Source organism: Hemitrygon akajei, unplaced genomic scaffold (genome assembly GCF_048418815.1).
Source record: "Hemitrygon akajei unplaced genomic scaffold, sHemAka1.3 Scf000078, whole genome shotgun sequence".
In the NCBI taxonomy this organism is placed as follows: domain Eukaryota; kingdom Metazoa; phylum Chordata; class Chondrichthyes; order Myliobatiformes; family Dasyatidae; genus Hemitrygon; species Hemitrygon akajei.
The window spans coordinates 1870579-1884733 of record NW_027331964.1 but is presented as its reverse complement, the minus strand read 5'-3'; the positions used below and the strand labels follow the sequence as shown (position 1 = coordinate 1884733).

Genomic DNA, 14155 nt, shown 5'->3' with positions numbered 1-14155 from the left:
GAGCAACTTCTCCTCTACCATGCAGTTTCCGAATGGGCATTAAACCCATCGATACTGCCTCACTAATCTCTTTTTAAATTTCTATTTCTGCACTACTTATTTAGTTTAATATTTCATATAATCACACAGACATGCACAGCTATATATGTTCAACTTCCAGGCCCTGAAGCCACTTCACTGCTCAGCCAGATCCAACGTCTGACAGGCCACAGGTCTCGCATGGATAACTCCAGGTTACCGAAAGCAGTACTCTACGGAGAACTATCTCAGGGCAAGAGAGATCGTGGTGCCCCGCGCAGGAGGTACAAGGACCAAATTAAGCAGAGGCTCTCTCAGGTAAATATGGAGGTCAACGAGTGGCAGCCGCTGATCCACGGAAAAGCCAGGAATTTTGAGGAACCCAGAAGAGCGACTGCTGAAACGAAGGGGGGATGCAAGAAGGATCCAACTACCCAAGCGACTGCATCCCAGCTGTCCCTCTGTCCCAACTGCTCCCGAGTCCACAGATCCAGAATTGGCCCCTACCGTCACCAACAATCGTGTCGTCATCCAGTACCACCACACCCCCCCACTCACAAACACACACACACACACACACACACACACACACACACACACACACACACACCTACCTATTTGGGAAGAGAACAGGATTTAGGGTATGTTTCATGATCATTAATGCTTGGTGGAACCCCGGAATGTCCATGCCCTCAAACCCTTTTGTTCCCCAGATCTGGAGTACCTGGTGCTGCTGTGTAAACCTTTCCGGCTGCCAAGGGAGTTCCCGGCTGTTATTATCACAGCTGTGTAATAACAACATCCCCCAGCTGTGTGTTATTGTCACAGAGGGGAGATGATTTCCTTCAGAAATCGGTCAGGACTTCCCAAACCACAACATTTGTATCAACAGTTCTGTGTGAACAGCACTTGCCGTGTGACCGACTGCTTACATTGCCGGTGATCAGCAGGAGCTCAAGAAATTCAGCTCCGATCTGTGCAAAGTCATTCAGGCAGCGAAACGACAATACAGAGATCGTATTCAGGCACAGCTCTCCACCAACAACACACACAGCTTATGGCAAGCTCTGCACCCCAATGCAGACTTCAGAGCTAAGTGCAGTGGTGCTGCCAACATCGCTGCCTGTCTCCCAGAGGATCTAAGTCTCTTTACGCTCGGTTCGATATCGCCAACACTGAGACCCCGAGGAGAGCCGACAAAGCGACCTGCACATTGGTCATCTCTGAGGCTGAAGTTCGCAGGTGTTTCCAACGAGTGGACAGTCGCAAGCCTGCAGGACCGGACGGCGTCCCAGGGCGGGTACTCAGGATGCGCGCGGCACAACTGGCAGGTGTATTTACGGATATTTTTAATCTCACCCTCTCCCAGTGTAGAGTTCCCTCCTGCTTCAAATCATCCACCATTGTTCCTGTACCTAAAACAACTAAGGCAACATGCCTGAACGTCTGACGTCCTGTCGCACTCACCTCAATAATAAGCAAATGCTTTGAGAGACTGGACAAGGACTGCATCTGCAGCTTGTTACCACCCACACTGGACCCCCTACAATTCACCTACCGACACAACCGATCAACAGATGACACAATAGCCACTGCTCTGCACACCGTCCTTACACATCTGGAGAAGAGGGATGCTTATGTGAGAATGATGTTATTAGACTACAGTTCAGCATTCAATACCATCATTCCCTCCAGGCTTGACAAGAGGCTCAGAGACCTCGGCCTTCACCCTGCCTTGTGCAGCTGGGTCCTGGACTTCCTGTCAGATCACCAGCAAGTGGTAAGAGTGGGCTCCCTCACCTCTGCCCCTCTGACCCTCAACACAGGAGCCCCTCAGGGCTGTGTCCTAAGGTCCCTCCTTTACTCTCTGTATGCGAATGACTGTGTCGCTACCCACAGCTCCAAGCTGCTAATTAAATTTGCTGAGGATACTATATTTATTGGCCAAATCTCAAATAATAACGAGGCAGCCTACACAGAAGAAGTCACCACCCTGACACAGTGGTGACAGGAAAACAACTTCTCCCTCAGTGTTGCAAAAACAAAGGAGCTAACCCCTATTGACATCAATGGATCTGGGGTTGAGAGAGTGAACAGCTTTAAGTTCCTTGGCATTCACATCACTGAGGACCTCACGTGGTCTGTACACATCAATTGTGTGGTGAAAAAAGGCACACCAGCACCTCTTTCACCTCAGATAGAACCATAGAACCATAGAACATTACAGCACAGAAACAGGCCTTTTGGCCCTTCTTGGCTGTGCCGAACCATTTTTCTGCCTAGTCCCACTGACCTGTACCTGGACCATATCCCTCCATACACCTCTCATTCATATAACTGTCCAAGTTTTTCTTAAATGTCAAAGTCATCCCGCATTCACCACTTCATCTGGCAGCTCATTCCACACTCCCACCACTCTCCGTGTGAAGAAGCCCCCCCCCCCATGTTCCCTTTAATGTTTTCCCCCTTCACCCATAACCCATGACCTCTGATTTCTTTTCTCCCCGAGTCTCAGTGGAAAACGACTGCTTGTATTCCCTCTATCTATACCCATCATAATTTTATACACCTCTATCAAATCACCTCTCATTCTCCTACATGCCAGGGGATAAAGTCCTAACCTATTCAAACTTTCCCTGTAACTCAGTTTCTCAAGTCCCGGCAACATCTTTGTAAACCTTCTCTGCACTCTTTCAACCTTATTAATATCCTTCCTGTAATTAGGTGACCAAAACTGCATACAATACTCCAAATTCGGTCTCACCAATGTCTTATACAACCTCACCATTACATTCCAACTCTTATACTCAGTACTTTGATTTATAAAGGCCAATGTACCAAAAGCTCTCTTTACGACCCTATCTACTTGTGACGCCACTTTTAGGGAATTATGTATCTATAATCCCAGATCCCTCTGTTCTACTGCCCTGCTCAGTGTCCTAACATTTACCTTGTATGTTCTACCTTGGTTTGACCTTCCGAAGTGCAATACCTCACACTTGTCCGCATTAAACTCCATCTGCCATTTTTCAGCCCATTCCTCCAACTGGTCCAAATCCCTCTGCAAGCTTTGAAAACCTTCCTCACTGTCCACTACACCTCCAATCTTTATATCATCAGCAAATTTGCTGATCCAATTTGCCACATTCTCATCCAGATCATTGAGTTAGATGACAAATAACAATGGACTCAGCACTGATCCCCGTGGCACATCACTAGTCACAGGCCTCCACTCAGAGTAGCAATCCTCCACTACCACTCTCTGGCTTCCTCCATTGAGCCAATGTCTAATCCAATTTACTACCTCTCCATGTATACCTAGCGACTGAATCTTCCTAACTAACCTCCCATGCGGGACCTTGCCAAAGGCCTTACTGAAGTCCATGTATACAATATCCACTGCCTTCCCTTCATCCACATTCCTGGTAGCTTCCTCGATAAACTCTAATAGATTGGTTAAACATGATCTACCACGCACAAAGCCATACTGACTTTTTCTAATAAGTCCCTGTCTATCCAAATACCTGGAGATCCTATCTCTGAGTATTCCTTCCGATAATTTATCTACTACCGATGTCAAACTTACTGGCCTATAGTTTAACGGCTTACCTTCTGAGATTTTTTTAAACAACAGAACTACATGAGCTATCCTCCAATCCTCTGGCACCCGATCCGTGGATATCGACATAATATTTATGCCAGGGCCCCTGCAATTTCAACATTTATACTCCTTCAATGTCCGAGGGAATACCCTGTCAGGTCCTGGGGATTTATCTACTCTGATTTGCCTCAAGACAGCAAGCACCTCCTCCTCTTTAATCTGTATAAGTTCCATGACCTCCCTACTTGTTTGCCTTGTTTCCATAGACTCCATTCTAGTTTCCTTAGTAAATACAGATGCAAAATACCCATTTAATATCTCTCCCATTTCTTTTGGTTCCATACATAACCGACCACTCTGATCTTCAAGAGGATCAATTTTATCCCTTATTATCCTTTTGCTCTTAACATACCTGTAGAAGTTCTTAAAATTATCGTTCACCCTGACTGCCAAAGCAACCTCATGTCCTCTTTTAGCCCTCCTGATTTCTTTCTTAAGTATTTTCTTGCTCTTATTATACTCCTCAAGCATCTTATTTCCTCCCTGTTGCTATACATGTTATACATCTCTCTCTTCTTCTTTATCAGAGTTCCAATATCCCTCGATAGCCAAGGCTCCTTATTCTTATTCATTTTGCCTTTAACCCTGACAGGAACTTACAAACTCTGCACTCTCAAAATTTCTCCTTTGAAGGTCTCCCACTTACCAATCACATCCTTGCCAGAGAACAACCTGTCCCAATCTACGATTTATAGATCCCTTCTCATTTCTTCAAATTTGGCCCTTTTCAGGTTTAGAACGTCAACCCGAGGACCAGATCTATCTTTATCCATGATCAAATTGAAACTAATGACGTTATGATCACTGGAACGAAAGTGTTCCCCTACACAGACTTCCGTCACCTGCCCTAACTCATTTCCTAATAGGAGATCTAATATTGCATCCTCCCTAGTTGGTACATCTATATATTGATTTAGAAAACTTTCCTGAACACATTTTACAAACTCTAACCCATCTAGACGTTTAACAGTATGGGAGTCCCAATCAATGTGTGGAAAATTAAAATCCTCTACAATCACAAATTTCTGTCTCCTGCAGTTGTCTGTTGTCTCTTTGCAGATTTGCTCCTCCAATTCTCTCTGACTATTGGGTAGTCCATAATACAACCCTATTAATGTGATCATACCTTCCTGTTTCTCAGCTCCACCCATATGGCCTCAGTAGACAAGCCATCTAATCTGTCCTGCCGAAGCACTGCTGTAATATTTTCCCTGACTAGCAAAGCCACCACCCACTCGTCATCCCTCTGTCTCTGTCACGTCTGAAACATTGGAACCCTGGAACACTGAGCTGCCAGTCCTGCCCCTCCTGTAGCCAAGTTTCAGTAATGGCTATGATGTCATCATTCCATGTGTCAATCCAGGCCCTCAGCTCGTCTGCCTTTCCCACAATACTCCACGCTTTGAAATATACACACCTCAGAAGATTATTACCACCACACACAACCTTGCTATTTGTGACTTTGCATGAAAGACCAACAACATTTATTTTTACCCCCGTTCCACTATCTGCTCTGGCACTCTGGTTCCCATCTAGTTTACACCCTCCCCAATAGAACTAGCAAACCTCCCTGCAAGTATATTGGAGCCCTTGTAGTTCAGGTGTAACCCGTCTCTCTTGTACAGGTCCCACCTGCCCCTGAAGAGGTCCCGATGATCTAGAAATCTGAAACCCTGCCCCCTACACCAGTTTCTCAGCCAAGTGTTTATCTGCCAGAGTATCGCACTCTTACCCTCACTGGCACGTGGCACAGGCAGCAATCTGGAGATTACTACCCTCTATCTCCTGTTTTTCAACTTCCTACCAAGCTCTCTGTACTCAGTCTTCAGGACATCCTGACTCTTTCTACCTATGTCATTGGTACCGATGTGTACCACGACATCTGGCTGATCACCCTCCCACCTCAGAATGCTGTCCAGGCGATCAGAGACATCCCTGACCATGGCACCCGGGAGGCAACAAACCATCCGGGAGTCTCTGTCACAACCACAGTATCTCCTGTCTGTACCCCTGACTATGGAGTCCCCTATCACTACCGCTCTCCTCTTCCTCCTCCCTCCGTTCTGCACTGCAGAACCAGACTCAGTGCCAGAGATCCGGCTGCCGCAGCTTGTCCCAGGTAACCCATCCCCCCCCCGCAACAGTATCCAAATAGGTATACCTATTTTGGAGGGGAAAGGCCACAGAAGAACCCTGCATTAACTGCCCTTTCCCCTTCACTCGCCTGACGGTAACCCAATTACCTGTGCCCTGTTCCTTAGGTGTAACTACCTCCTGGAAACTACTATCTATAAACTGCTCAGTCTCCCGAATGATCCAGAGGTCATCCAGCTCCTGCTCCAGTTCCCTAATGCGGTCTGTTAGGAGCTGCAGCTGGATACACTTTTTGCAGGTATCGTTGTCAGGGACACTGGATGTCTCCCTGACTTCCCACATCCTGCAAGAGGAGCATTCCACCATCCTACCTGGCATATTCTCTAGTCTGAACAAAAAAAAAGAAAAACAGAAAAAACAGATGGTTGAGATGGTTGAGGACGTTTGGGATGGGCCCCTAAATGCTAACGATTTTCTATAGGGGCACAATTTTGTGCATCCTGACTGGTTGCATCACTGCCTGGTATGGGAACTGTACTTCTCTCAATCGCAGGACTCTGCAGAGAGTGGTGTGGACAGCCCAGTGCATCTGTAGATGTGAACCTCCTACTACTAAGGTCATTTCAGAGATAGGGGGTAAAAAGTGCCCAAAGGATCATTCTGGACCCAAGTCTCACCAAGCACAAACTGTTCCAGCTGCTACCATCCGGGAAATGGTACCACAGCGTAAAAGCCAGGACCAACAGGCTCCGGGACAGCTTCTTCCACCAGGCCATCAGACTGATTAATTCACGCTGATACAATTATATTTCCACAATTGTATACATAAATACAGACTCACTTCACACACTTTACTGTAATCGTGCTGCTGGCGCAGAAAAACAATTTTCACGACATGTGTCCATGATATTAACCCTGATCCTGAAAATTTTTATCTGGATGTTGTCTCATTTTTTTTTTAGATCTGTTATTCATCATCCTCATACTGTTCTCGTTCATATCAATCCAAGTGCGCTCCAGTGCACACGAGGTTTTCCAGAAATTGCTATTTCAGTTCTTATTGTTTTGCATATTTTGCAGATCTGTTTCAGACCAGGATATTTTACCAAAACTATACGTCAATATGGGCACAGTGAGTGTTTACTACCTTCGTTATATTTTTACTGTTCAGCTCTGTTTGGCAGATTTTCTTGATCCTTGATGTAAATTCAAAGTTTGTTCAGCCTGGCAGTAAATTCAGATTTTCTTCAGCCTTGCAGTAAATTTTGTTGGAAGGTTTTCCTTTATCACACGATGATCTATTTTCTTTGCTTATTGATATCCTAAATATCCGTTTCATATTCTGTTACACTGCATCCTGATGCTCTGTTTGATATTCTACCGGCTCTATTGCACCTTTCTTTATGTTTAATCATGTTCTGTACTTTTCTAATCTAATGTTCATGCTTATATATTTGGAAATTAGTTCCAGTATTTGAATTGTTTGTTTCAGCTTTACTGATGCAAGAGCAAATAATTTCAAATCCTCAATGTATAGCTGTGTCAAGGTATATTTGGTATTTGTTTCTGATGAGGTACCTGATTTTTATCTGTTTCAGTAAATTATGAGTGGGCTTAAAGCTAGACAAAACTATAGTGGGCTTAGTGAGTCGCTCTGGAAAATCCCTCCATTTATTTTGATAGTGGTCGTTGTTTCTCTGTTGTTATTAATAGGATGATTATTTTACGCGAATGCTTCATCAGTTGTAGAAATTTCACAAGTATTGTATGAATTTTATATATATTTGGAACTTCTCTTAAACACAAGGAACAGAATCAGATGTGTTTTTTTTTGATTGACAATACAACACTGAAAGATTTCTGCTTTCCACAGGGTTTGAAATAGAATAATCTGTTATCTGTTGTTCAAACCCGAACGGTATTCTGTCTGCTCTCCTGTGAGTATATTGTGGTTATCTAAGTTGTTATCCGAGTTGTTAATAGTTACGAGATGTACGATGCTATAATTTTAGATATAAAATTGTCTTATTATTATTAAGAGCCAATAATAACATAGTAGGTGACCATTTAGTAGTCTTATAAATGCAGAATAAAGCTGTCGTTGAGGCTGGTGGTACATACCTTCAGCCTTTTATATGTTCTGCCCCGTGGGAGTATGACAGAGAGGATGTATGAGGTGGTTTGGGGTTCAGTCGCAAGGCTTTGGTTCGGGTTTGTGTCTTGCCAGCTTGATTGAGTTCATCCAGGAGGTGACAAAGGAGATTGATGAAGTTAAACATGGATATTGTCTACTTGTATATTGGTAGAGTGTTTGAAAAAGTCCCACATGGGAGGCTCATACAGAATATTAACATGCTTGAGAACTGTGGGGAACTGTCCTGGCTGCCGGGGACACAAACTGGGAGAAATTCCTTGGCTGGCGGGTGGTGAATCTGTGAAATTATTGTCATAGACGGCTGAGGAAGTCACTTCATTGGATATATTTAAAATGCAGGTCGATATGTTCCTGATTAGGATGAGTCTCGACGTTTACTGGGATAATGGGGTAGAGAGTAATTGAAGAGCAAATTCACTGTGCCGAATGGCTTAATTCTGCTACTGGGTCTTATGGTTTTAGGGAGCATCTGGAGTATTGTGTTCACTTCTGATTGTCCGGCTCTTGGAAGGATTGGAGAGGGTGCAGAACAGGTTCATCAGGATGTTGCCTGGGTTCGGTGACATGTGCTACTGGTAGAAGTTTGATAAACTTGGTTTGTTTATTCTGGAGTTAGAATAGAGATCTGACTGAGGCGTACAAGTTTGAGAGATATGAGTCTGGGTCGACAGACTGCATTTTGTTTATTTTTTACATATGACTGGTGTCTAATACCAGAGGGCATTTGGTTAAGGTGAGATGGGGTAAATTTACAGCAATTGTAGGTAGTTGTTTAACAGAGTTGTGGGTGCCTGGAATTTACTGTCTGGGTCAACATGGCTTTGTGAAGGGAACGTCGTGCCTCACGAGGCTAATTGAGTTTTTTGAAGAGGTAACAAAAAGCAATTGATGAAGGTACGGTGGAATATGTGGTCTACATGGATTTTAGCAAGGCATTTGACAAGGTCCCTCACGAGAGACTCATCCAGAAAATCATGAGGCACGGGATAAGTGGAACCTTGGCTTACAGGAAGAAAGCAGAGGGTAGTAGTGGAATGAAAGTATTCTGCCTGGAGGTCGGTGACTAGTGGAGTGTCGCAGGGATCTGTCCTGGGACCCCTGCCATTTGTGATTTTTATAAATGACCTGGATGTAGAGGTGGAAGAATGGGTGAGTAAATTTGTGGATGCCATGAAGATTGGAGGAGTTGTGGATGGAGCTGTAGGTTGTCGAAGGTTACAAGAGGATATAGACAGGGTGCAGATTTGGGCAGAAAAGTGGCAGATGGGGTTCAATCCGGATAATTGTGAGGTGATGCATTTTGGAAGGACAAACCAGAATGCTGAGTACAAGTTTAATCGTTGGTTACTTAAGAGTGTGAATGAACAGAGGGACCTTTGGGTTCAAATCCATACATCCCTTAAGGTCGCTGCACGGGTTGATAGGATAGTTAAAAACTCCTATCGGATGCTAGGCTTCATTAATAGGGGATTGAGTTCAAGAGTAGAGAGGCCAAGGTGCAAATCTACAAATCTCTGGTGAGACCGCACTTAGAGTATTGTGTTCAATTCTGGTTACCTCATTATAGGAAGGATGTGGAAGCTATGGAGAGGGTGCAGAGGAGATTTACCAGGATGTTGTCTGGTTTGGAGAACAAGTCATGTGAAGCAAGGTTAGCAGAGCTGGAACTTTTCTCTTTGGAGCGTAGAAGGATGAGAGGGCACTTGATAGAGGTCTAAAAAATTATGAGAGGCATAGATAGGGTGGATTGCTAGTATCTGTTTCTCAGGTCACCAATAGCAAACACTGGAGGACATATGTACAAAGTTAAGGGAGGGAAGTTTAGCGGAGACATCAGGGGTAAATTTTTTACAAAGGGTTGTGGGTGCCTGGAACAACTTGCCAGGGATGGTGGTGGAGGCTAAAACATTAAGGGTATTTAAGAACCTCTTGGACAGGCACATGGATGAAAGAAAAATAGAGGGTCACGGGGTACTGTGGGTTTAGTACTCTTTTTAAAGGAATACATGGGTCGGCACAACATCCAGGGCGGAAGAGCCTGTACTGTGCTGTAGTATTCTAGTGTCTAGTGACTAGGGTCATGTCGGAGGCAACTATGTTATAGATGCTCCTAGTTATTCATGAATGTGCAGGAAATGGTCAATAATATAAGAAAGGATACCAAAGTATTTTTTTTCTTTCCCAGATATATAAAGAGTGAAAAAAGGGAGAGGGTCGATATCGGACCACTAGAAACTGCTGTTGTAGTTGCAGTAACGGGTGAAAAGGAAATGCCAGACAAACTCTGTGCAAGTCATTGGCAGAATTCCAAAAGGTAAAGAACATCAGCAAACAGAATTGCGTGTAGTGCTATTACAAAGGAAAAGGGGCTTGGAAGATGAAAGGTCTGAAGATAGAAAAGTCACCTGGACTGGGTCATACAGTGCATCAGGAGCCTGCCTAGGGTGTGTTGGGATTCCCAGAGCGTTAGGACCTGGAGTGAAGGCTTCAGCAGAACCAACAGCTGGATTAATAGAAAAATATATTGTAGAATATTCAGGCTGCAAAGAGAGATTCGTTGAATTGTTACTTGAATCCAGAGATCAGCGAGTGATTAATGGCGAATTTTGATTACCAGGTTTTGCCAAGTCACAGACTAACACTTGAGATGTGGTTTGAACTGTGCGTTTCATCACTCACCGATCAGCTGAGTGGGTAATTCCGATAAACCTTGGCCGATGTTCATGTATTCCTGTGGATCAGGACCTGTTTAAATATTTTAAAAAATCCATGGAAACAGAGCTAAAATAATTAAAATAACTAAAATGTTTATCTCAAAATGCCTTTGTGTTCAGTGCGTGTTTTTAACGTACCGAGTTCCTGTATTTCCCTCAGTATTCTGTCCAACTTCGGTAATTCAGTCCTCCACATCAGAAAGGATTCCCACATCGCCCTCCGGGCCTGGGAGCCTTTGTCCATCACCAAACTGAGGAAGAGTCTGGAACTCTCTGCCCGGTTTCCCTTCTCTGTCAGTTCAGTGACTTTCTACAAAAGGAAACAATGGAATTATTGTGGAGCAGACAGACAGACATGGAGAATGTGCAGGAAAGTATCTGTTCATGGCCCCAGTAGCTTCAGAACAGATGCAGTCACTGGGCTGTTGCCTCATCCTCTCTGGGTTCAGTCATTAACAGAGAAACAGTAACTGAAGGAAATTCTAAGTCAATAGTGTGTAAGAATAAGGATTTCCTGACACCCTGCAGTAGATGCAATGTGATTAATTTCCACGATCTGTCAATGTGCAGCATTACATCAACAAGATGTGACAACAAGAACGGAAGAGAGGGGAGAGAGAGAGCAAAAACAAATGGATGGCGGGCATCACTGAATCGTGGCTGAGAAAAATAGTTGTGTGCTTAAATCCAAGGATAAATATTGAATCGAAAGGATATGCAGGGAGGTGAAAGTGTTGCATCTAAGCTGCTGTCATTAAAAATGAAAAGTCCTGAGAAAGAGGTGATATCGGATTAGACGATGAGGATGTTAAGAAACTGCGTAGGTAAAATGACCCTGATGGAAATTATATACAGGCATGTTAACAGTAGCCAGGATGTTGGCTACAAATTACAACGGGGGAGAGAAGAGGCATGGAAAAAGGTCAATGCTAAAATTGTCACGGGGAGTTTCAATATCCAGGTAGTTTTGGAAAATCAGGTCGGTGCTGAATCCCAAGTGAGGGAATTTATAGAATGCCTATGAGATGGCTTTTGAGAGAAGCCTATGGTTGAGTCCACTATAGGAAAGGCGGATCTGGATTCTGTGTTGTGAATTGAACCAGATTTGATTAGGGAGCTTCAGCTAAATAAACCCTTAAGAGGCAGTGATCGTAAAATAGCAGAACTCAGCCAGCAGGTTGAAAGGGAGAAAGTAAAGTTAGAGGTATCAGTGCTACAGTAGAATAAAGGAATTACCTCGGCATGAGAGAGGAGCTGGGCAATAATAAATTCGAAAATGACACTAACAGGGACAATGGCAGAACAGGAATGGCTGAAGTTTCTCGGAGGACAAACAATCACAATGATTAAGAATTATTCTAAAGGGAGGATGATCAACCGTGGCTGACGAGGTAGTCAAAGCAGCACAAAAGCAAAGCAGAGGGCACAGAAAATTACAAAATATAGTAGAAAGCTGGAGGGCTGGGATGTTTTTACAAATCAACAGAAGGCAATTAAAAAGCCATAAATAGAGAAAATATGAAATAGGAAGGCAGGCTAGAGAATGATGTAAAATAGCTTACCAAAATGTCCGACTGATATATGAAGATTGAAAGAGAGGAGAGTGGATATTGGGCTGCTTGAAAGTGACAGTGGAGCAGTACTGTCAGGGGACAAGGAAATGCCGGAAGATATTGGTCGGCATTTTGCGTCAGTTCTCACTGTAAAAACACTAGAACGTGCCAGATATTTGAGAATGTCCGGTGGCAGAAGTGAGTGTATTTGCAATTATTGCGGAGAAGGCGCTTGGTAAGCTGAAAGTTCTGAAGATAGATGAGTCCAGATCAACTCACCCGATTGCTTCTGAAAGAGGAGGCTGAAGAGATTGTGGAGACATTAGTAATGATCGCTCAACAATCATTAGATTTTGGAATGGTTCCGGAGGACTGATCATTTTGAACTATAGGCCAGTTAGTCTGATCAGCGTTTGGGAAGATGTCAGCAGTCGATAATTGAGGATAAGGTTTCGGGGTATTTGGACGCACATGATAAGATAAAGGTCAACATCCATGGGAGGGAATCTTGCCTGACAGAACTGTTGGAATTTTTTGAGAGAACAGCATGCTGGGTTGACAACGGAGTCAGTGCAAGTTGTTTACTTGGACTTCCCGAGGACCTTTGACCAGGTGTCCCACATGGACCGATGAAAAAATGGACACATCAGTGACAATTGGAATGTAGTATAGTGAGGTACATGGCCATATGCTTTAGCAGAAATAATGAAGACGTAGACTATTTTTGAATCTGGGAGAAAATTCAGAAATCGGAATTGTAAAGAGTCTCTGGAGACCTGGTGCAGGATTCCGTGCAGTTTGAGTCTGTGTTAGGAAAGGCAAATACAATGCGAGCATTCACTTCGAGAGGATCAGAATATAAGAACAAGCACTGGCCAGACCGCACTTGCATATTTTGATCCCCTGATCAGAGAAAATATGTGATGGCATTGTGAAAAATCCAGAGAGGAATCTAAACTAACAGAACCTGTGATATTAAACCAGATTTTGATGGGAATGATTCCTGGATGCACCTGTACTGGCCGGAGTGTGGAAGGATGAGGGGGAATCTACTTGTAACCTGTAGAATATCAGAAAGGCATTGCGACGACATGGAGATGTTGTTTTTACGTGGGGGAGTCTAGAACCAGACGGAACAGCCTCAGATTAGAGAGACGTCCATTTGGAACAGAAATGAGGATATTACTTAGCCTAGGAGTAGTGAAACTGTAGAATTCATTGGCACTGACAGCTGCGGAGACCAGGTCAATGGGTATATTTAAATCAGAGGTTGGTACCTTCTTGACTAGTCTGGTCAGCAAAGTTCACTGGGCGAAGGCAGGAGAATAGGGTTGAGAGGGATAGTAAATCACCCATGATGTAATGGCGGAGCAGAATCGATGGGCCTAATGGCCAATAGTGCTCTGATGTCTTGTGGTCTTATGATGTGTAAGGACAAAAGAGGGTTAAGAAATGTCAGTGCGGCTGTCTTATAATGGAGATGGTTACTGCCTGGCACTCATACCGCAAAATGGTAATGACTTCCTGAATGCAGGCATGGGCTTCCTGATTAACTGAGGAATTATGAATTAAACATTGAATAATCTTCAAAGCAACATACACCTATGATGGAATTAAGGAAACTGAATATGGATGGGCTTAGGACATCGCTCTGAGAAATAAGAGATGCAGCGTTTAAGGGTAAGCACAACATTGTGGGCCGAAGGGCCTGTACTGTGCTGTACTGTTCTATGTTCTATATTCTGTGTCCCGGATCTGAATGATTGATCTCCTAGAACAGTTACCAGCAGGGAATTGGAAAGCTTTTCCATAACACGAATAATGGACAACAATTATGAAATAAATCAGCATAATTCCCTGATGGTCCACTGCACTGTAAAATAATCCCTCAGTTTCACTGCTACCAGGTCTGAGGAGTTACAGTTGTGAAAGAAATTTAACCAGTAAAGCAGACGTCTCC

At 43.9% G+C, this 14155-nt stretch overlaps 1 protein-coding gene across 4 annotated transcripts in view; it reads right to left on the bottom strand.

Moving 5' to 3' along the window:
- Positions 1 to 14155, bottom strand: part of LOC140722505 (NACHT, LRR and PYD domains-containing protein 12-like) — a 50885-nt gene that overhangs the window by 22718 nt on the left and 14012 nt on the right. For all 4 annotated transcript variants that reach the window (XM_073037226.1, XM_073037227.1, XM_073037229.1 and 1 more), the window contains 2 exons: positions 10781 to 10952; positions 10608 to 10673 (listed from right to left, as the gene is read on the bottom strand). In XM_073037226.1, coding sequence (XP_072893327.1) covers positions 10608 to 10673; positions 10781 to 10952 — 238 coding nt within the window. The remainder of the gene's footprint in view (positions 1 to 10607; positions 10674 to 10780; positions 10953 to 14155) is intronic.